Below are 20,004 nucleotides of genomic sequence, written 5' to 3' on the forward strand. Positions count from 1 at the left end.
CAAATATTATCAGAGTCTGGAGATGATTTAGTTGGGAACACAGAAGATGAAACAGAGTCTAATTGTTGAGTTTAATGACTTAAGAACATTGGGATTTCGTGACCCATGTATTCTGTTGACAATATGTCCCTAATAAACTGTGTGACTGTGACTCATTCTTCCAACAGAGGAACCAGAGCGTAGAAAGACTCTCTGTGAGCATCACAGGGACAGCGTCCCGACCACCAGTCCAGATGGAGTCACTTTATTTGGAGCCTATGTACCTCAGTGTGACGAAAATGGACTCTATGTCCCAAAGCAGGTAAAACTTTCCGTAATGATCCTTCTCTTTTTGCTTTCATCTAACTGGAACTTATAATGCTTTGGGTTTTTCAGTGACAGCATTTAATGTTTGTTTACTGGTTCCAGTGCCATGGTTCCACTGGATATTGTTGGTGTGTGGACAGTAGGGGACAGGAGAGAACCGCAACCAGGACTGGACCTGGTTTACCCAGTATAGACTGCAGATTCGGTGAGACTTTAAATCTCATCAGATCTATAATCTAAATACTGATTCACTGCAAAAACACAAAATCTTACCAAGTATTTTAGTTTTCAGTTTAGTTTCTAGTGCAAATGATACACTTGAAATAAGACAAAACTAACTTATAAGCAACTTTTCAGCAAGAAATATTAACGTGTTTTAAGTTAATAATTGCTTAAAATTGGGAAAAAAAGTTCTAGTTCCATTAAAACAAAACAGTTTTGCCTTGATATAAGTGAAATAATCTGCCAGTGGAACTAGTACTTTTTCATCAATATTAAGAATTTACAAGCTAAAAGGTTACTTGGATATTTTCACTTTAAACTAAACCAAAAATACTTAGATTTTGTGTTTTTTCAGTGCGAATAAACTGTAATGTGAGAACTAAAAACATTACAAAAGAGGCTGCAGGTCATTTGCATCATTTCAAACTATCTTCTTTTTCAAGAAACCAAACAAAATGCATTTCTAAAGTGTTTGTCTGTGTGATATCTTATTGTAAGCCCAATTCAGCCCAAATAAACGTAAGTTTTTAGTGTTAATTTTAATTCATTAATTACATTAACATACAACAGTTCTGAGGGGAACCTTTGTTTTTGCGTGTTTCCGGTACAGTCATAAATCTGATGCACAGGCAACATTCGCAAACAACAACAATGGACGACAAAGATGCTTCTTTTGGCTAATTTTTTACTTCACAGTCACATTTCTAAAGAAGTATTTTTTCAACAAAATTTCATAAATAATAATGGATTTCTGACACACTTGACAGCTGAATACATATAATATTACTCTGCATTAATCTGATGGTTGAATAACCTAGAGAAAATAAATGTTTTTGTTACAAGCTAATTAATTATGTCTTGTTATTTAATTAGACAACATACTCTTAATGTCTTTGTCTCTAGTAACATTAATTTTTATGCTAATGCTACCATTCTTTAAGCTAGTTTTGTTGTGTGTATTTAGAGTTTGTTTTGGGCTAACTGGCTAATAATATGGTAGTTGCTGAGGCACTTCAACATATTTTTACTCAAGTAAAAGTAAAAAAGAGTCAGAATGTATTTGGTAAAGAGTGATCAAATTATCATTTAATATTTAGAAAATTACATCATCAGACAAACCAAATTATAAAGTTAAGTGGAAATTTTGGCATTTTATGGGACAAAAGTCTTAAATCTCCATCAGAACTTGGCTCATTATAATGAATGGATGTTGTTCAGAGGAACCAGAGGCTCCAAAGACTCACTGCCAGCGCCACAGAGACAGCGTCCAGACCACCGGTCCAGATGGACTTCCTGTTGTTGGAGCCTACGTACCTCAGTGTGATGAAATTGGATCCTATCTACCACAGCAGGTTGGACCTCCTTACTTTGCCTTTATATTGATAAATTTAGCTCTAAATTACCATTGAATACGTCTATATGGTGTGTTTTACTGGTTCCAGTGCCATGGTTCTACTGGATATTGCTGGTGTGTGGACAGTAGGGGACAGGAGAGAGCCGGAACCAGGACTGGACCTGGTTCACCCAGCGTAGACTGCACATCAGGTGAGACTATCTACTGGTGACCCATCCATTCTTATTTTATCGCTACTGTTTGCTGGTTTCTGGAAGTGAGTTGGGATGTGGGAAGTTTCCTGAAATGTCAATGTTCTGATGTTTGGTGAACATTTACCTTAAGCCATTGCCACCATTCTAGTTTGCCACTGGCGTTTTTCTTGGGCAGAAGAAGGTTTTTGCCCCCTTTCTTTGGTTCATACCCTTGTTGACCAAACTCTGCGCTGGTGACAACACAATTATGTCCAAACCACGTCTGCTGTGGTCTGCTAAACATCTCAGGTTAATTGATGATGTAAATGTTTGTCCTGTCCGTCCAACAGAGGAACTAGAGCGTCCAAAGACTCTCTGTGAGCGCCACAGAGACAGCATCCAGACCAGCTCAGACGGACTTCCTCCTCCTGGAATCTACATACCTCAGTGTGATGAAAACGGACTCTATCTATCACAGCAGGTCAGGATCTACTGAACGTTTCTGCTTTAAGACTGAATTATCACTGTTTTACATGTGTTTACTGTTTCCAGTGTCATGGTTCCACTGGATATTGTTGGTGTGTGAATAGTAGTGGACAGGAGAGAATCGGAACCAGGACTGGACCTGGATCACTTAGTTTCGACTGCAGGACAGGCAGGACAGGTGAAGCTTATGGTTCTCTGAGGATCAACACAACAGAATGAAAGTTTTCATTGAACTATTTCAGTTCTCTTCTTGCAGTACTAGTTTGATATCATCTGCGTATAAACCAATAATGATGGTAAACTGGCTCAAAGTCTCGATGTTTTAAGCCAAACAAGTGTCAAAATGTTTCACAGATCAATCGGAGCGTCTTAAAACTCCCTGTGAGCATCACAAGGAAAGAGTTCAGGCCTCTAGCTCACGTGAATATCCTGTAGCTGGAGCCTATGTGCCTCAGTGTGACGCCGATGGACAATACATACCACTACAGGTGTGTACGCATAAAATTACTTATTTGCACTGAAGCTTCATGCGCTTTTATTGGAATTTTGCTGCTTCTCTTTGTTGATGTTTTAGTGCCACTCGTCCACTGGTTATTGTTGGTGTGTCAATGAGGACGGACAGGAGAGAGCGGGAACCAGAACCCCACCTGGTGCTCAACCAAGAGACTGTGCGAAACCAGGTGAGAGGGTTGGTTTTAGCTGCTAAAGCTACAGTAGATATTAAAAATATATTATTTACATATTTGTTAACTGTTATTATGAGACAGATAGTCTGTGAAAAGATCACTTTTTCCTTGAGCTACTATTGCTGTCTGAAGAAATGCACCACTCCCAACTAAAAACAACCACTAAGAGCCAGGAGGAGGGGCTTAGTGCTGTCAATCATCTCATGAACTTGTTGCTAACTATGTTAATGGCAGAGAAGCAACTAACGATTCGTTAGCCATGCTAATGCTGTCATTGTTAGCCATGCTAATGCTGTCGTTGGTAGCCATGCTAATGCCACCATCGTTAGCCATGCTAATGCCACCATCGTTAGCCATGCTAATGCCATCATCGCTAGCCATGCTAATGCCATCTTTGCTAGCCATGCTAATGCCATCTTTGCTAGCCATGCCAATGCTGTCTTTGTTAGCCATGCTAATGTCATCATTCTTTGTCATGCTAATGCCATCATCATTAGCCATGCTAATGCTGTCATCATTAGCCATGCTAATGTTGTCTTTGTTAGCCATGCTAATCTGTCTCATACCAAACTATCACAACATGGTGACAGTTTAGACACATATGTAAAACAAAATCTAAAAGTCACATACTGCAGCTTTAAAGGGAATAAAAGAAAGTTGAGTTCTGTTAATAAATCACATAAAATACTTTTTAAAATAGCTTCATTTCTGGCTCTTTTTCTTCTTCTTTTTGGACCAGATGCTCTTAAAACTCTATGTGAGGAGCAGAGAGACAGAGCACAGGCCAGCATTCAGAAGCGTTACCCCGTAGCTGGAGTGTTTGTCCCTCGCTGCGATGCACAGGGGCAGTTCCTACCTCAACAGGTAACTCTAGAGTTCCCTTTTGAATCACTTTCATCTGTTCATTTGTTCCTACTATGTGTTCATCCATGTTATTCCTCTTGTGTGTTCCAGTGCCATGAATCTACTGGACACTGTTGGTGTGTTGACAGCAGTGGACAGGAGAGAGCAGGAACTAGGACTGCACCTGGCGCCACACCTGCAGACTGCAGGAAACCAGGTTTCTAACCTTTAACACAAACCATTCTTTGAGATTATTTGCAGCATAAGATGCATCTGCAGCTAAAAGATACTTCTAACATCAACGTATGAGAAGCTCAAACTTATTTTGTTGATTAACTTTGAATTAATCGATTAATAATTGGATACAAAAAGGTATTTAGCAGGATTTTTTAACAGAATTTGAACCAGCTGAGGCTAAAATTGTTTAGATTAAATGTAAAATGTATGGATTTTTTATAAAATTTTGGCTGAATTACAGACTTTTTCTGAATCTGCATACTCCAATTAACGATTAATCGATTATTTAATTAGTTGAAGATTACTTCAATAATTGATTAATCCTTTTATTTGTTTCTGTCCTAATTGCTTTATCTCAATAAAGCAATACAGACTTGTATTATTGCTCAGCCCTCTTGTGAACCCAGCACAGCATATTTAGTTTCTCCGTCTTTATTGTGCACATAATTAAAGTTTGAATTATTGGCAGAAAAGCTTACAGATTTTTCATGTTCCAAACTGGTGGACTTCTCTAGATTTTTTCCACCCAAATAACTTTTTCAAGTGGAATTTCCTTTTTCGGTTTGCTTTTGGTTTTACATCTCCTACCGTTTTAAACTACAAGTCCCTGATTTATTGTTTCACATTAAACTCTATATTTATGAGTTAAACAGTTCAGCTCTGCGGTTTGGAACCGCCTCCAGGAGCTGCTCTGAACCACCAAATTTAGTGAACTTTTTGGTTAAATGCTATATAACCTCTAAACCACATGAATCCCACCAGAACCTATTAATCGGTAAAAAAAACCACACCAAATTTGTGTTTTTATTTCTGCACAAGCAGAAGCAGAAACATAAAGCGGTTTCAGGTTCAGTTCTATTAAAACGCATGTTGGCTGGTGAACATTTTGGAGTGTGTCTGTGTGTGTGTGCGTGCGTGTGTGTGTGTGTGTGTGTGTGTGTCTGTGTGTGTGTGTGTGCGTGCGTGTTTGTGTGCCTCTGTAAACACAGGGCATTCACAGACCATTAATAAAGCACTCCAACTCAAATTGCGACATAAACTCAGAGAGCTGGAGAACAGATGCTACATTCAGCTGAATGAATGCAGCATCAACAGAGGAGTTTCTTTATGACTCTGTTGTGTGGCTTTTGGTTTTAAACGAGGTTTGCGCTCTTCGCAGCGCCCACCAGTCGAGCCGAGAGCGTGTGTGAGAGATGGAGGGCCAGTTTGATCGAGCACTACGGAGGGAATCCCGACCCCCACCAGTATTTGCCTCAGTGCGAGCCAGATGGAGAATTCAGGTAGATTGACGCTGAAGGTCAGAAATAATTTCAGATCTGCTGATTGTGATCACTCTGCGCTCTCAGTCCGGTCCAGTGTTACGGGGAGTCCACTTACTGCTGGTGTGTGGACCAGGAGGGCCGGGAAGTACCTGGCACTCGCTCACAAGACGCCGTCAAACCAGCATGTAAGTCAACTTTTTATCTTTTATTCTCTCTTTGCAAAAGTAACACACCCACACAATTACAACCTCAAACTTTCTTGTATTTTATTGAATATTTATCTTTTTTTTCATCCAAAGTAATTAGCTAGCTGGATGCTAATTACTATTTTAAGTTTTAGATCTACAATGTTTTAAACTTCCCTTTCTAAGAAAGAAAAAGCCTGACTTTTTTTAGTTGTTTAATTAAAAATGGTTGTATATTTAGTTTATTGTTTTGTGGTTTCATGTACTTTTGACTGACGGATGTTGTTTCACAACCATCAAAGAGGTTGAATACAATCGCATATTTTTGTTTTCGTCCATTTTGCTCGTGCCAGGCCTCCCATCGGTGGCCCCTCCCATCGTCCGTCCAGTGACCCGTCCGGATGTGACGCCTCCGGCGAAAACCGCCGTCACCCTCCTCTACGCTCAGGGCCAGAAAATCGGCGCCCTGCCTCTGAACGGGAGCCGTCTGGACGCAGAGCGCTCCAAAACGCTGCTGACGCTCCACGTAAGAACCGCTGCAGGTTAAACTTTACATCAGATCAGTGTAAGAAACAACGTGTCATGATTTAGCCTCTGTTTGTCATTTTTATTGGTTGTCTACACCCGATGTGTGAAGTGATGCAATGTGTGAGAGACATCTGTGCAACATCTGCTGTGTTTCTGACGCCTCCTCTGCAGCAGATGTGCTCATCAAAAGAAACAAACTAAATGCTGAAGGGTTTAAATTTGAGCTGATAAATCACATTCTGAAGGGATTTGTATGGACATATAATGAAATAAAAATTAAATATGTGAGCAAAATCTTAGGTTAGAACCTCATAATCAGCCATTTAACTAAATGCATCAACTGTTGTGTTCTCACTTTGGCCTAGTCAAAGTTTAGTTCTCATCAAAGTGACAGACAATTGATTTTTAAGGAGGTAGTATTATGTAAAATCAACTTTTTTTAAGATTGAATGTTGTTCCTTCATCCAAAACATAGATGGAGTGTTGATTTTATTATTTCCTGCATGTTTGAGAAATCCTTTGATCTCCATGGCAACCATTCAGCTGTCCAAAAACGTCTGGGTGGACGTAGCCCCACCTTCGAGATACAGCTCCTCCCCCGCTCAGCTCCTTCAGACTAGCCAGCAGCAATTAGCAAACACCTCATTATAAGAGCTTCTTCTCAGTGTAACGCTGGTAAAAACATTAAAGGGTTAATAGAGGAGCCATGTTTGTGCTGACTTCCTGAAAGTGGAGTTTTTAAAGAGACAGAGGCTCAATTTCAAGGCGCTAAATTACAAAGTCAGATTTCTTCTAAGTCATGTTTTCAAGGTTTTCCCCAGAAAACTTGCTAAGCCCGCTGGTTGGGCACTCCGTCGTGTTTTTGAGTTAAAAATTTGTTTAAAGTTGGCAGGAAATTTGAAAATATCACTTGATAATTATGTGTTATTGAAAGATTGGAAGATTAATACCTGAACACCAACTAAAAAGTCTTTAAAAATGCAGACATTTTAAAAATAAGCAATGCTTAGCCTGGTGGAGGCACAAGTAAAGCCTGGTGGCCCGCCAGGCTTATAAAACACTGGAGGAAACCCTCTGATTTGAATTTCCAGCTTTAAAAATTCACCTCCTGCTCCAAGCTAACCCCAGCTGAGATGCTAATGTTTGTTTACACGCAGGGCTCCATCGTTGTCGGTATCGCCTACGACTGCAAGGAGAACAAAGTCTACTGGACGGATCTGTCAGCGAGAACGATCAACAGAGCCTCAATGGCGTCTGGAGCTGAGCCGGAGATGCTCATCAACACAAGTAACGGCTGCTCTTCTTCGTCTGGAATGGTTTTATCCTGCTCTCGGTTGAACAACAGCGCCCTCTGCCTGCAGAGCTCGTCAGTCCGGAGGGGTTGGCCCTGGATGCCAAGCGCAGGTTGATGTTTTGGGTCGACTCGAACACGGATGTGATAGAAAGCGCAAGCCTGGACGGCAGCAGGAGGCGGACCCTGTTCGACTCGGACCTGGTCAACCCGCGGGCCATCGTAGTGGTCTCCTCCACCGGGTCAGACTTTTTATCCAAACTGCTTTAAGTTCTTTAGTTTGGAGAAAATTAAGATTTAAAATGTTTGATATCACCTCAAGATCAATTTCAGACAAAACAAACAGAATGATAAAAATCATCACATTTTACACTTCATGCTACTCTTTTAGTCTTAGTTTAACTAAAACCATCTCATCTCATGGGCTGAACGCATTGATACAACATTATTTATTGCTAATTTTGCTTTTTAAATAAAAAGAAGTTGTGTTTGGAGGTTTAATCATCCAGATCTGAGCGTCTCTCCTCTCAGAGAGGAACGCATGGTTCGGCTTTTTATTAAAAGCAGGGAATTTAACACAAGCTGTGAGTCAACAAACTCTGGATCCACGCAGAGCAGAAGGTTCCGCATTTTCCCGCTCCGTTGAGTCTTGTTGAGTTTGGTTTCTAGGCTCGAGTCTCTAAACTGAACATGATAAGAAACAGAAGGAAATCTACGAGCTGGAACCTCCTTTACCAAAATCTCGTCAGATGTATTATTTAATGCAGCTGTAAATTCTGCATTCTTAATGCGCTACATCTGCGTTTTATCAAATTTCACACTGAGATGAGAGGAAGCAGAACAAAGGGGACATGCCACATGTCTTAGATTTTAATGTGTGTTACATTACCAGTAGAGCTGACACGATTAATCATTAAGTGAAATATTTAGCCAAAACTGTACAAAAAATGTAATTATTTCACATTTAAATGAAAACAAATTTGTCTAAATTCTAAGAATTTCTTAAGTGGCATAAAATAAGAAAAAAATCTCACATTGAGCAGCGTTTTCATCCAGTTATTAATATTAGTTAATAAAAATAATCTCACCTAACTTTATATTTTTGTCCATCTGGTTATGCAATTTTTAAATATTAAATGATTGATAATTTGATCAGTTAGTTTGTACTTTTTGCCAAATACTTTTTTACTCTTTCTTTAGTAATTTCTTGGATGCTACTTTTTACTTTTACTTGGATAAAATACGTTGAAGTAGTTCAACTCTTACTTGAGTGCAATTGCTGGATACTTCAACCCACCTGATTTTCAATATTGATAAAAAATATTGACGAATGTGGCAATTATTTGAATAAAAATAATAGACTGAGTAATTGAATAAAATAATATAATATCAATATGCTAATTAAAATAATTGTTTCCCAGCATTCCAACTGGTTTCTGCGCTGACTGTAACTCTCTCCAGGAGTCTTTTCTGGACCGACTGGAACCGAGAGGCGCCGAAGATCGAGACGTCCACTGTGGACGGTCAGGGCCGTAGGGTTGTTGTGTCCGACGGCATCGGGTTGCCGAACGCGCTGACCTACGACCTCTCATCTGGGCAGATCTGCTGGGCCGACGCAGGTAAACACCCCAGGTTTGTTCTTCTCACTTCCTGAAAGCAGCGCTGATCTGGAATCCATTCTGTTTCCGACAGGCACCAAGCGTCTGGAGTGCATATCTCCCAACGGATCCGGCCGCAGGGTGATCAACTCTGACCTGAACTACCCGTTCAGCATGGTCTACCATAGCAACCACTTCTACTTCAGCGACTGGAGGAGGTAGCCATCTTTGATGACCGGTCAGTCTGTTTCTGTCACTGGTTAGTAACCACTGGGTCGTCACAGGGACGGCGTGATCGCAGTCGACAAAGACAGCAGCAAGTTCACCGACGAATACCTGCCTGAGCAGCGCTCTCACCTCTACGGCATCACCATAGCAACCACCCACTGTCTACCAGGTGAGATGTGATGGAGAGTCTTCAAGTAGCATGTCTTACAGCTTTTCCTAAACTAGATGTAGATCTAGACCAAACACAAATGGTTTTTATCTGGACAAGAGAGAAGCAGATAGATTCTCTACACTGCAAAAACACAACATATTACCAAGTATTTTAGTCTAGATTCTAGTAAAAATATCTTGAAATGAGACACAACTAACATAAGTAGCTTTTCAGTAAGATATTAGAGCTTGTTTCAAGTAATTAATTCATTAAAATTGATGGAAACGTTCTAGTTCACAGGCAGATTATTTCACTTGTAACAAGACATTTTTCTCATGTTGTAAGTGAATTTATCTGTCAGTGAAACTAGAACTTTTTCATCAGTATTAAGAATTTATTTACCTAAAACAAGCTAATATAACTTGCTGAAAGGGTAGTTAGAAGTTAGCTTTATCTTATTTCAATGTACTAAGATATTTTCACTAGAAACTAAACCAAAAATACTTGGTAAGATTTTGTGTTTTTGCAGTGAAAGGTCTAAAAATCAACCTCTGTCCTCCGTTTCTCAACAGACTCACATCTGCACGTTTTCAGTTAATAATTAAGTTTAATAACCTCAGCAACTTTTTTCCATATTTAGTAAAACATAACATATAATATAAGTGCCCTTCATGTGGTGATCTTCTGCATAGTTACCTTTAAATTTAAACATTGCTCAGTTCTTTAGCACTGCTCATAAAAGAGACCAGATCCAGCTGGCCTGCAGGCGGCCGTCCTGACTCACAGTGTGTGAACCGAGCAGCCATGATTACACCGTCGCTGACGACCCTCTGCCTGTACTTTGACTGGGTCATCATGTCTGACGTGTTAATGAGTGCAGATGTCCTCAGGGCTGTTTCTCAAACACCTTCAAAGTGTGACAGCCTCTCTAAACACAGGATAATCCCCAAAGTGGTACCCTGGCAGATGTCACACATCTGCACAGCGCCGATCCCGATGATGTCCGCCGCTCCCTTCAAAGGCGCCTGATGACAGCTCTGAAGCACTCATGCTAGGTGTTTGGGGGAGAGGACATTAGCCGCTATTCTGTTATAAATGTGCTGCAAGACTTTGTCAAAAAAAGACAATTTCACAATTGTACTGTTTCCATTAGATACGAAATTAAATTAAAATCGCATGTGAGTAAGTTTGTTCAGAAGTCGTTAAAAACTGTCACATCATCATCCTCCTACTACTTCCTGTTGTCTTCTTTGTCGTTTCCACCAGTAGTAACTGGTAACTCGTAGTAGTGACTCGTGATTCAAAAAAGTATTTCTATTGCAGTTTAGCAAATACACTAATTTGAATATAGAGAAAACACCACCTTATACACCCCATTTTTCGCTAGTTTTTAGCAAAGACTATTTTTTTTAAATTGGCATTTTAATTTGCACAATAATATGGTAAATGGAAACACTGCTTGTGTTGAAGATGTCAACACACTAGCAGCATTTCCAATACAAATGTGTGCAAAACTTCAACAAAATATTCAACTAATGTTGAAAAACCCAACTTTGCAATTCTATGGTTTCCATTAAATGCAAAATTAAATTAAAATCACGTGAATAAATTTGTTCAGAAGTCATTAAAAAACATGTCACGCAGTCATCCTCCTACTTCTTCCTGTTGTCTTTTTTGTCGTTTCTGTCAGTAGCAACATTCAAACATGTGACTCATGATTTGAAAAATGTATTGCCAGTGCAGTTTTGCGAAATACGCTAATTTCAATGTAGACAAAACACCACTTCATCCTAGCCCAAAAACATTTTAGCGAAAAACATGCCTTTATTTTTTTCAAATTTGCTGTGTTTCCATGGAGCAGATTTGTTTTTATATTTCCAATTTCCACACTTATTTGGTCAACGGAAACGCAGCTGTTGTTGAAGATGTCAACACATTGAAAACTTGTTCACTAAAGGCAATAGAGGCACTAAAAACATTCAGATTTATACATGAAGGGAAACCTGACTTCCTCCTGTGGCTAATTAGACGTGATGGAACTAATCTTCTGCTCTCGTTTCACAGGGAGCCTCTAGCGACGGACCAGCAGTCCTTTGATGCTACAGTCGCTGGATGGAAGCAAGAGTTACAACCCTCACTGTCCTCACCCTCAAAATATAACCCAAAGTAAATGTTTTGTAAATTTGTTTTATACCTCATTTTTTTCCCACTGTTTTGAGTTATTTTGTTTTCTATCGAAGCTACAAAACGAAAGATTTTAAAAGTTCTTCACGAGTGTTTTCCAATCACTTAAAGGGAAGGAAAAAGTTGGAAGCAGTTAATAAACTTCGAATTTCACTAAACTGTGTAAAATGTTTATGCTGCTTTGTGCCGCTATCGTTTTAAAGAGATTAATAAATGTTTCCAGAGGTCATTGAAGGTCAACAAAATCGAGCAAATTTGGTCTCAATCAGCTGTGCTACAAATATTCAAGCTACACAAACATAGCACAATTAATTTAGATCAGTTTTGTTACAATCTTAAAAATTATAGCAGCACAAACTAAAACATTTAACACCAGTTTAATTCTGCAGTAGGTATGATTCCTGCTGTCTTAATTTAGAATAAATTTTGGTCTATAGCCAGTTAGCCGCTAGCTTTAGCGACATTTTCTAAATACGATGCAGGTAAGATATTGACTGCTTTTGACTCAACGGAAGCTGGGAAACAGAACAGTAACAGCATCAGGGTTTTTCTGCGTCCAGTTTCTGTCTCATGCAACTTCAGTGACTTTTTAAGTAATGTGTGTGCTTTCCTATTAATTATTTGGATTCAGCAGTATTAGCATTGCTCCAGAGCCACGAGACGGCAAGTTAAGCTGCATGTCAACAAGAACTAAAAGAAATGTTGGTTTTATTTAGAGTTATTTCTTCAGTTTAAAGAAACTTTGCAGCTTGGACGAAGCGCTTGAATCTGCGGTTTGAACATAAATGGTGCCAATCAGACTGATGCCAGCAGCAAACCTGTTTTATTAATAATAAAATAAATCTATGAACCGAAAGCAGCACAACCCCACAGATTGCAGCAGCTGCAGTCCTGGATTTCCCATAGGAGAAAATGTCGTTTTATTTTGCTGAATATTTTTGATATTTTAAACCTTTTCTTGTTAACGAGATGTGATATTTATATCAATAAAATGTGATTTGATATAAGTTTGTTTTTTCTTTTGCTGTTGTATAAATCACATCCCATGTGATTTAAACTGCCTCAAAATGAACATTTATTCCAAAAAAAAAAAAAACTATCAGAGTTCAACACAATCCTCCACTTTTGAGGAATTTCATTTCTTTACCAGAACTACTACAACAGTTTCCCTTCTTTAAGAAAACAAATCTTTGCATCTGAAACTTGGACCTTTGCTCAGTTTGTCCAAATTGGCCCATTTCATGCAACAACTGAAAACAAAACAAAAAAAAAAAACAAAAACATTTCCTTCAGATGTCTTTGAACAAAAATAAAGTCACTTTTCTCTGTAAATCAACTCCAGCGACCTTGGCCTCTCATCTGCCGACCTTGCCCAGCCGGTGGTCCGTCTTGGGGTCGGCTATGATGGCCTGGACGGCGACGATGGCCTCGTTGATCTTCGTCTGCAGCTCCCGCAGCTCCTCGATGTGCAGCAGGCGCAGAATCTGGGCCGCTTCGTTCAGGGTCGCGTCTGCCCAGGGGGAAAAGAGGAGGAATGTTGTTACCGCACGCGTTTGAATCAAAACAAGAAAAACGAGGGGTTTAACCTCACTCACCTCCAGTGTCGAAACCCAGAATGTGTTTATCCAAAGTGACCGGAACACCCTGCAAAGACCCGCAGAGTGTTTTTAGTTTTAAATCAGAGTTCAGATATTCGCGCATGTCCTCAGCTCACCTCTCTGTTCTGGCTGGCCTTAGCGATGGCCTCTGGTGAAAGTCTCTCCTGGATCAGGATTCGGATGGCCTGCCAAGAACAGGAAGATGCACTGATTAGAGAGCATTGCTGCAATTCCTAATAAGGAAATCAAACTCAACCACTTAATTCTTCTGATTTGGAATTTTAAAAAATCTCCATAAAAAAAGCAATCTCAAATTAAGACCTTAAATTGTTAAATTCACTGAGAAACAATAAGTTGGCCTTAAATTATGTGACAGGCCTATTTAATCTCATAATCTTTTTAACTACTTACATTTATTCAATACAATGTATTTTTAGAAGTAGTTTTACTGCAGTGTACACTTTTACTTGAATGAAATTTCTGGATTTTCTACCCACTGAATGAAAAACAAACCAAACATGACACACACCTGCAGTTCCAGGTAAAGTTTTATCATTTTTTATTGAAAGAAACTGATTTCTTTTGCCTGATTTTGCTATGTTTTTGTTGCTCATAAGAATTATTGCCATTAAAATACCAAGGTTTCCACTAAACTTTATATTTTGGTCCATCTATTGACACATTTTTAAATATTAAATGATAATGTGAGTAATTTTTTTACTCTTGAGTAATTTCTTTGTTGTGCTACTTTGTGTGAGTTTATCCATTAAAACCCAACAAAATACAGATTGCAGCAGATTCATGTGGATGACATCACACTCTTCTCACCTTTAGCATGACCAGGTAATCGTCATGCCGCTGTATTTTGAGGATGTTGACCAGTGCTGTGACTCCTGCTTTAAAATCTGGGGAGTTATCTAAAAGAATCAGAAAAACAAACATTAAAAATAACTGAAACAGTGAAAGGAAACAGAGATGGGGGGTTAACTTACTGTCGAGGTTGACGAGAGGATCCACGGCTTTATCGCTGTTACCAGACGTGTCCAGCGGCCGGCAGTTCTTATACTTTTCAACTGCAGAACGGAAGAAAATAAGTTGTGTTGCGCCGCCATCTAGTGGTCATCTTCACTATTTCACCCGAGGAAAACTTAGGACGGGATTTGTTTCTACTGCCTTCAAAATGTTAGCATTTAAAAATGAAAATGATTGTTTTGAGGTGAGTTTCTAATCTGGTGATTTTGTTTTACTATCCTGTAAATACTAAAGTAAAGTAGGACTGTTTGTAAATTTGCTGCTGAAAACCGCCGCTAAAGAAACTGTGGAAACGGGAGGAAAAAAATTATTGGGAAATGTCTGAGTTTGAAAAGTTGAAAATTTACAAAAAAAATAAAAATAAATAAAATAAAATAAACTATATTTATTATTTCCATCAAAAACACAAGTCTAAAACCTTAGACTTTGAATTTTCCATGTTTAATTCTTGAATTTTTTTAGATATATCTAAAAGACTCCTTTTTTCTATCTACAATGGCACTAATACGCTGTTGTATCAGTGTAGTAATTGTTAAAAATAAAGTTATGTACCAAACATGAAGAACTGTGGTTTTTTTTCTTCACTTTTTTGTGACTTCAGCTCTCTAATTTGGTTATTTTAAATCTACTGCAGGTGCTAAATTCTTCCAGGAAGTTTCACGAACCCGTCTGTAAAATATGTTGCTTGATCAAATAAAATCAGATATATTTTCTTTACGTCTTACCATTGTCTCCATATTCGTAGCGTACAGCCAAACCCAGCAGCCAGTCCAGGGCCTCCTTCTTCTCCTGAACTCCAAAGGGACAGTTCAGATCCAGCAGGTACTACAGAAATAGAAGCAGAAAGCTTTAAACGCAGGTCATGGTGTTCAGATTGTCCAGAGGTCTGGACAGTCTCACCTTCTCATAAGCTTTGGGCCAGTCTGAACTGGGAATGTTCCTGAGGTTGCCTCTGTCCTCGATCTTATAGTGTCGGATCTTCTGGTCCTCCAGCCACACGATGCAATTTCTGAACTGTGTTTCATCTGAGCAAAAGAGTCGAAATGTGGCCATTAGTACAGAAATGGGCTGGTGCCTATATTAAAATCATACCAGAAATCTTCATTAATATCCTTTAACATTTTTAATGTAATATTAAAGTCTACTAACATTAGTAATTATATTTGCTCAAATAGGACGCATTAAACTGCACTGATATTCATTTAAAGCGTAGAATGCCTCCACATATTCCTATTTTTAGTCTGGCAATCCGCTGTCTCCTTACAACTACACGGTTCAGAATACGTACGCACGTCAGCTAGCTCCGTGAAAACCTGAACGAAACCGGCTAACCAGTCACTTTTTCCCCTCACCTGAGCAGTCAAATCCGTTCGGGTCATGGTAATCTAGCGCAGTCAATTTCCTGCGAAACATTTCAGAGCAAATACTTAGCGCAAAACCTCCGCTTTTCTTATTTAGACGCTGTGGACTTGTGCGGCTACTGCTCTGCTAACGTCTTGTGTATGGCAGTGCGCATGCGCCCACGTCGGACCCTACTAGTTCTTAACTGACCTTTCAAAATAAAATCCTTCATAGCCAAAGAAGGAAATTTAAATATCGTCACTTTTCTGAAAAAAACAAAAAAACAAAAAACAAAAACTAATTATTAAATGATAAGTGTTTGTCTTTTGATCTAAATTTTTGGTAACGATGTGGTGTTTTGCCATAAAAGACAAAACATTATTTGTAAAAAATAAAGGAAAATGTATTTATTTTTTAAAATATATTTAAAAAATCTGGGAAGGGTCTTAAACTGCTGTATTACATCAAATACAAATATCATATAAAGAGAGTATTACAACTCACAGATATAATTTTAAATTAAATCAATGCTTCTTTCCAAATCATTCTCTGCCTCATACTAATGTCTGATTGTCCTAAAACACCTGCCACTAAATTCACTAAGATTCACTCAGCAAATATTGGAATACAGTTAGAAACCAACAACCATAGCACCATTTAAAGGGTCAGTACAGTGGCGCAACTGCACATTATTCAGGTGGATGCGAAAACATAAATCGTTTTCGCATCCACCATCCTTTTACATATTTTCCTCTAAGATCCAAGACACCAATCAGCAAATATTAAAGTCAGTTTATATTTTACTTCTTCTATAATTTTATCTCTCTATTTTGTGTTCTGGAGTGCAAAAGTTGTAAAGAAAAAATAAGTGACAATCCCATCTTTTTTTTATTAACGGTTCACGTTTTTAATCATTTTATTAAAACATTAAGGTCACTTTCTAAAATGTCTCTAGCTTTTGTAAATCAAGTCGTTGCAAAATGTCTGGATTATGATAAGCAAGAAAATATCCAGCAGGAATGTAGAAACACAAAGTTAGACAAGTTTCTTCTAATTAAATATCATTTCTGCACTAGAATGGCCGATCAGTTACAAGTGTATCATCCTAAAATATAAACTTTAAAACTTAAGCTGTAATGTGGTTTCACCTTTTGAAGTAAAATAATGAGAATCTATTTAATTTAGTGGTTATTGAAGAACATCAATGATGTGAATTTGATCAGCTGGTCAATAAACAAAATTTATAATATTCTTCAGAATGTGTGTTCAGGTTGTTGTTCTTTTTACATTTAATATCAGCATTAATTAAAAATATGATTTAAGATAATAATATAGAATGGTTCTGCATCCTATAGTGTAAAATTAAACTATAAATAATAAACACATTTTTAAATCACAAATCCAAATAGATCAAAGTCTCTATGATAAACTTAACATACCAAGAAGAAACATAATGAGGATCATTGTAACATGAATACAGGTTATATTACAAAGATTTAAACCTTATATGGCTCAATGTTTGGATCAGTTTTATGTCAAATATTTGCTGATTTTGTGTGTTTTAGTTTATAAAAACACATCACATTTAGGGGACATAGAAACATTATAAAAGTGACAAGATGAACAACCAATAAATACATTATTTGATCTTCAGTTGAAATAAAAACTGAATATTGTCACTAGATGAAGTTTTGGCTGAATCATCTGTGTTTCTGTTTCATCTCAGCAGGTGTGGATCTGCATGATGTCGATGCGTCGCTGCTCCTCAAGCTTTAAGTCCAAAGTGTGTTTGAGCTCCGACACTGAAACCTGCATCAGGACGACGTCTCCAGTGGCTCTGATGGTTGTGTTGGGTTTTCTCACTCTGGGCCAGACTGACTTTTAAATTTAGCTGTCAAGTTTGGTTTGAACTCGTATCTATTATTGTTTTCCTTTTACGTTGCTCATTTCTCTCTTCAGCATCATCTGCCAATAATTTTCTGACTCAGTCTGAACCATCAAAGTCAGTCAGTGTTGGAGCGACTGTGACCATCAGGGAAGTTCAAATATTGGTTCTGATCTCAGTTGGTACCTGCAGAAACCTGGACAGCCTCTAAACTTCTTATAGATCAGGCTTCAAGTCGGTTCTCAGGAACTCCATCTAGATTCAGTGGCAGTAGATCTGGTTCTGATTACACTTTAACCATCAGTGGTTTTCAGGCTGAAGATGCTGGAGATTATTACTGTCTGGGTTACCATGGTAACAACGTGTTCACACAGTGATTTATGGTCGAACAAAAACCTCCTTCAGTCTGACTGAAGGCTGCAGGTGCAGAGAAATGATGAGAACTGGTTCAGTGAACACGTCACAGAAGTTACCAAGTAAAACCATCAAATATCTAAGGCTCAAATCACCAACTATAGATTAATTTATAAACACAGATGTTGAAATTAGTTTATAAATATGGATTATTAATAAGTTTTCTAATGTTTTGCCTCAAACACTAAAGAGTCTTCAGTTCTTACCTAAAGGCTTTTACATGTGCAGGTTTCTAAAACCTTTTATAAACTTTAAAGAAATGAAGATGAGACGTTTGAATGTAAACAAGAATAAAGAGTGAGATATGTGGTGGTGGAATGATGTCACACCACCAGCAAAGGAAGATTCTGTGATGTCACTGGCGATGCTGTCTGTGATGTCATCAACTGCAGAATTGCATGTAACACAACTCTGCATATTTTTCATTGCTTGCAGTAACCCTGACTAGTTCAGAAGTGTGCAAAGCTCGTGTGAAGAAATTTTCCCAATCAGCGATTTTAGTAAGTGCATTTTGGAGAAAATGTCAGATACACCAAGAAACGGCAGTGGAGAGATGGGGCCCCATCTCTCCAACCCTGAAGGCCTGTTCACACATGCATACGAGGCCTTGCTGGAGGAAATCCAACAACTCAGCTCTCGTCTGGACATGGAGATCGCTGGAAGGGCTGAAGACAATCAGAAACTGGCCCAGCTGGAGGAAGAGCTGGAAGAGACTAAGGAAGAGTTAGAAAGGGAGAAAGAAAAGTGGAACGAGAAGCTCAAGTGCAAATATGAAATTGATATCATGGTACTACAGGAACGGCTAACTGAAGAGAGAGAGGACCATCTTAAAAAAGCAGAGGAAGACATGGCGCTGATAGATGACCTGAAAACAACAAATGCCGTTCTCCAGGAAAACCATGACAAAGAAGTCCAATTCCTGCAAGAAGAAAAAAAATGTTTGCAGAGAAAGTTTAATGACATGAAACATTCATATCATGAATTTATTGCCAAGTACCAAAATGATGTTTCTGAATTGAATCTAGAAGTAGAAAGATACAAGCAGGAGATTAGCCAGGAGAAAGAAGCAAACCTACAGACGGTTAAAGAAAATCAGAAACTTATCAATGACCTGACAGCTGAAAAGGAGGAGCTCCAACAGAAGATGTCCAGACGGATCACAATCCTGAAAAAAAGAGAAAAGTATATTCTTAATGAACTGGATCAAGTCCACTTTTTATACGACGAGCTAAAGATCAAGTATGAGAATGATGTCATTGAACTGCAGCAGCAGGCCGAAACCTACAAGGAGATTATAAAACAGAGAGAAACTAATATTTCAGAAAGAGAAGGGAAAGAAAAGTTCATCCAGGAAGAGTTAGAGAAATTTAAACGTTTGTACCTGGAGCAAAACTACCGTTATGAGACTGATATCACTGCACTTCAACAAAAAGCAGAAAAATATCAGCAGGAGATAAGTAACATAAAAGAGGAGCTAAAAAAATCAAAAGAGGATCAACTGCCAGACACAGAGGATAAAAACAATGCCACCGTTTTAAAAGAGGAAGAGTCACAGAACCCCGTCGACCAGGTTAAAGATGCAAAACGAGACGATTCTTATGAGGAGGAACTTTTCGCAGAATCTTTGCCTGGTTGTTCAAAGGATCTGGAACCCAAAGAGGCAGAGACCAGAGGAGAAACCGTCCCGGAGGATTTAGATAATAAAACTATGGACGGCAAAAAGAAAAAATCTAAATTTTCAATATGGAAAAAGATAAGAAGCACTCTGGGGTTCAAGAAGGCAAAAAAATGAAGATACTAAAACTCAGAACTAATTTTCTTAATTTTGATTAGAGAAAAGATGGAGGTTGTCGCCAGTGTGAACGGGGCGCCCTGCGACCCTCCATCAAGAGGAAATTTAAAACTTCAAGTCGTCGTCGTCCCCCCCGCTTTCCACCATTGACAAACTAGAAAATAGATCCCTTCCCAACCCAACTGGAAAAAACGTGGGCAGCTCGGTG

At 38.6% G+C, this 20,004-nt stretch overlaps 2 protein-coding genes across 9 annotated transcripts in view; one reads left to right on the plus strand and one right to left on the minus strand.

Moving 5' to 3' along the window:
• nid2a (nidogen 2a (osteonidogen)) overlaps positions 1-12,402 on the plus strand; it is a 47,532-nt gene extending 35,130 nt beyond the window's left edge. For 5 of the 8 annotated variants that reach the window (XM_015053794.1, XM_015053799.1, XM_015053798.1 and 2 more), the window contains 19 exons: positions 168-301; positions 409-511; positions 1,747-1,880; positions 1,971-2,073; positions 2,406-2,536; positions 2,608-2,719; positions 2,896-3,029; positions 3,116-3,221; positions 3,967-4,091; positions 4,182-4,287; positions 5,467-5,587; positions 5,654-5,754; positions 6,108-6,280; positions 7,440-7,569; positions 7,644-7,815; positions 9,035-9,192; positions 9,266-9,389; positions 9,456-9,568; positions 11,615-12,402. In XM_015053794.1, coding sequence (XP_014909280.1) covers positions 168-301; positions 409-511; positions 1,747-1,880; positions 1,971-2,073; positions 2,406-2,536; positions 2,608-2,719; positions 2,896-3,029; positions 3,116-3,221; positions 3,967-4,091; positions 4,182-4,287; positions 5,467-5,587; positions 5,654-5,754; positions 6,108-6,280; positions 7,440-7,569; positions 7,644-7,815; positions 9,035-9,192; positions 9,266-9,389; positions 9,456-9,568; positions 11,615-11,625 — 2,291 coding nt within the window. In that variant the 3' untranslated portion in view covers positions 11,626-12,402. The remainder of the gene's footprint in view (positions 1-167; positions 302-408; positions 512-1,746; positions 1,881-1,970; positions 2,074-2,405; positions 2,537-2,607; positions 2,720-2,895; positions 3,030-3,115; positions 3,222-3,966; positions 4,092-4,181; positions 4,288-5,466; positions 5,588-5,653; positions 5,755-6,107; positions 6,281-7,439; positions 7,570-7,643; positions 7,816-9,034; positions 9,193-9,265; positions 9,390-9,455; positions 9,569-11,614) is intronic. The other 3 variants (XM_015053796.1, XM_015053797.1, XM_015053801.1) reach the window with 3 other exon arrangements.
• A 136-nt stretch (positions 12,403-12,538) lies between these two features.
• rtraf (RNA transcription, translation and transport factor) lies at positions 12,539-15,891 on the minus strand. Its single transcript, XM_015053802.1, has 8 exons — positions 15,717-15,891; positions 15,265-15,389; positions 15,090-15,189; positions 14,325-14,405; positions 14,161-14,249; positions 13,449-13,517; positions 13,330-13,378; positions 12,539-13,244 (listed from the first exon to the last, which is right to left on the minus strand). The coding sequence occupies exons 1-8, from the start codon at positions 15,775-15,777 to the stop codon at positions 13,090-13,092; spliced, it is 729 nt and encodes a 242-aa protein (XP_014909288.1). The 5' UTR covers positions 15,778-15,891; the 3' UTR covers positions 12,539-13,089.
• Positions 15,892-20,004: the final 4,113 nt, after the last annotated feature.

The sequence above is a fragment of the Poecilia latipinna genome, unplaced genomic scaffold (genome assembly GCF_001443285.1).
Source record: "Poecilia latipinna isolate Pla-1442-1.1 unplaced genomic scaffold, P_latipinna-1.0 Scaffold1202, whole genome shotgun sequence".
Classification (NCBI taxonomy): domain Eukaryota; kingdom Metazoa; phylum Chordata; class Actinopteri; order Cyprinodontiformes; family Poeciliidae; genus Poecilia; species Poecilia latipinna.

What these genes read in the sequence shown, in the direction of transcription:
- rtraf (XM_015053802.1), bottom strand. Translation starts at nt 15,777, where the DNA reads ATGTTTCGCAGGAAATTGACTGCGCTAGATTACCATGACCCGAACGGA. An exon ending in GAACGGATTTGACTGCTCAG is followed by an intron (nt 15,390 to 15,716) that starts GTGAGGGGAAAA and finishes TCTTTTGCTCAG; the next exon opens with ATGAAACACAGTTCAGAAAT. An exon ending in ATTACCTGGTCATGCTAAAG is followed by an intron (nt 13,518 to 14,160) that starts GTGAGAAGAGTG and finishes TGTTCTTGGCAG; the next exon opens with GCCATCCGAATCCTGATCCA.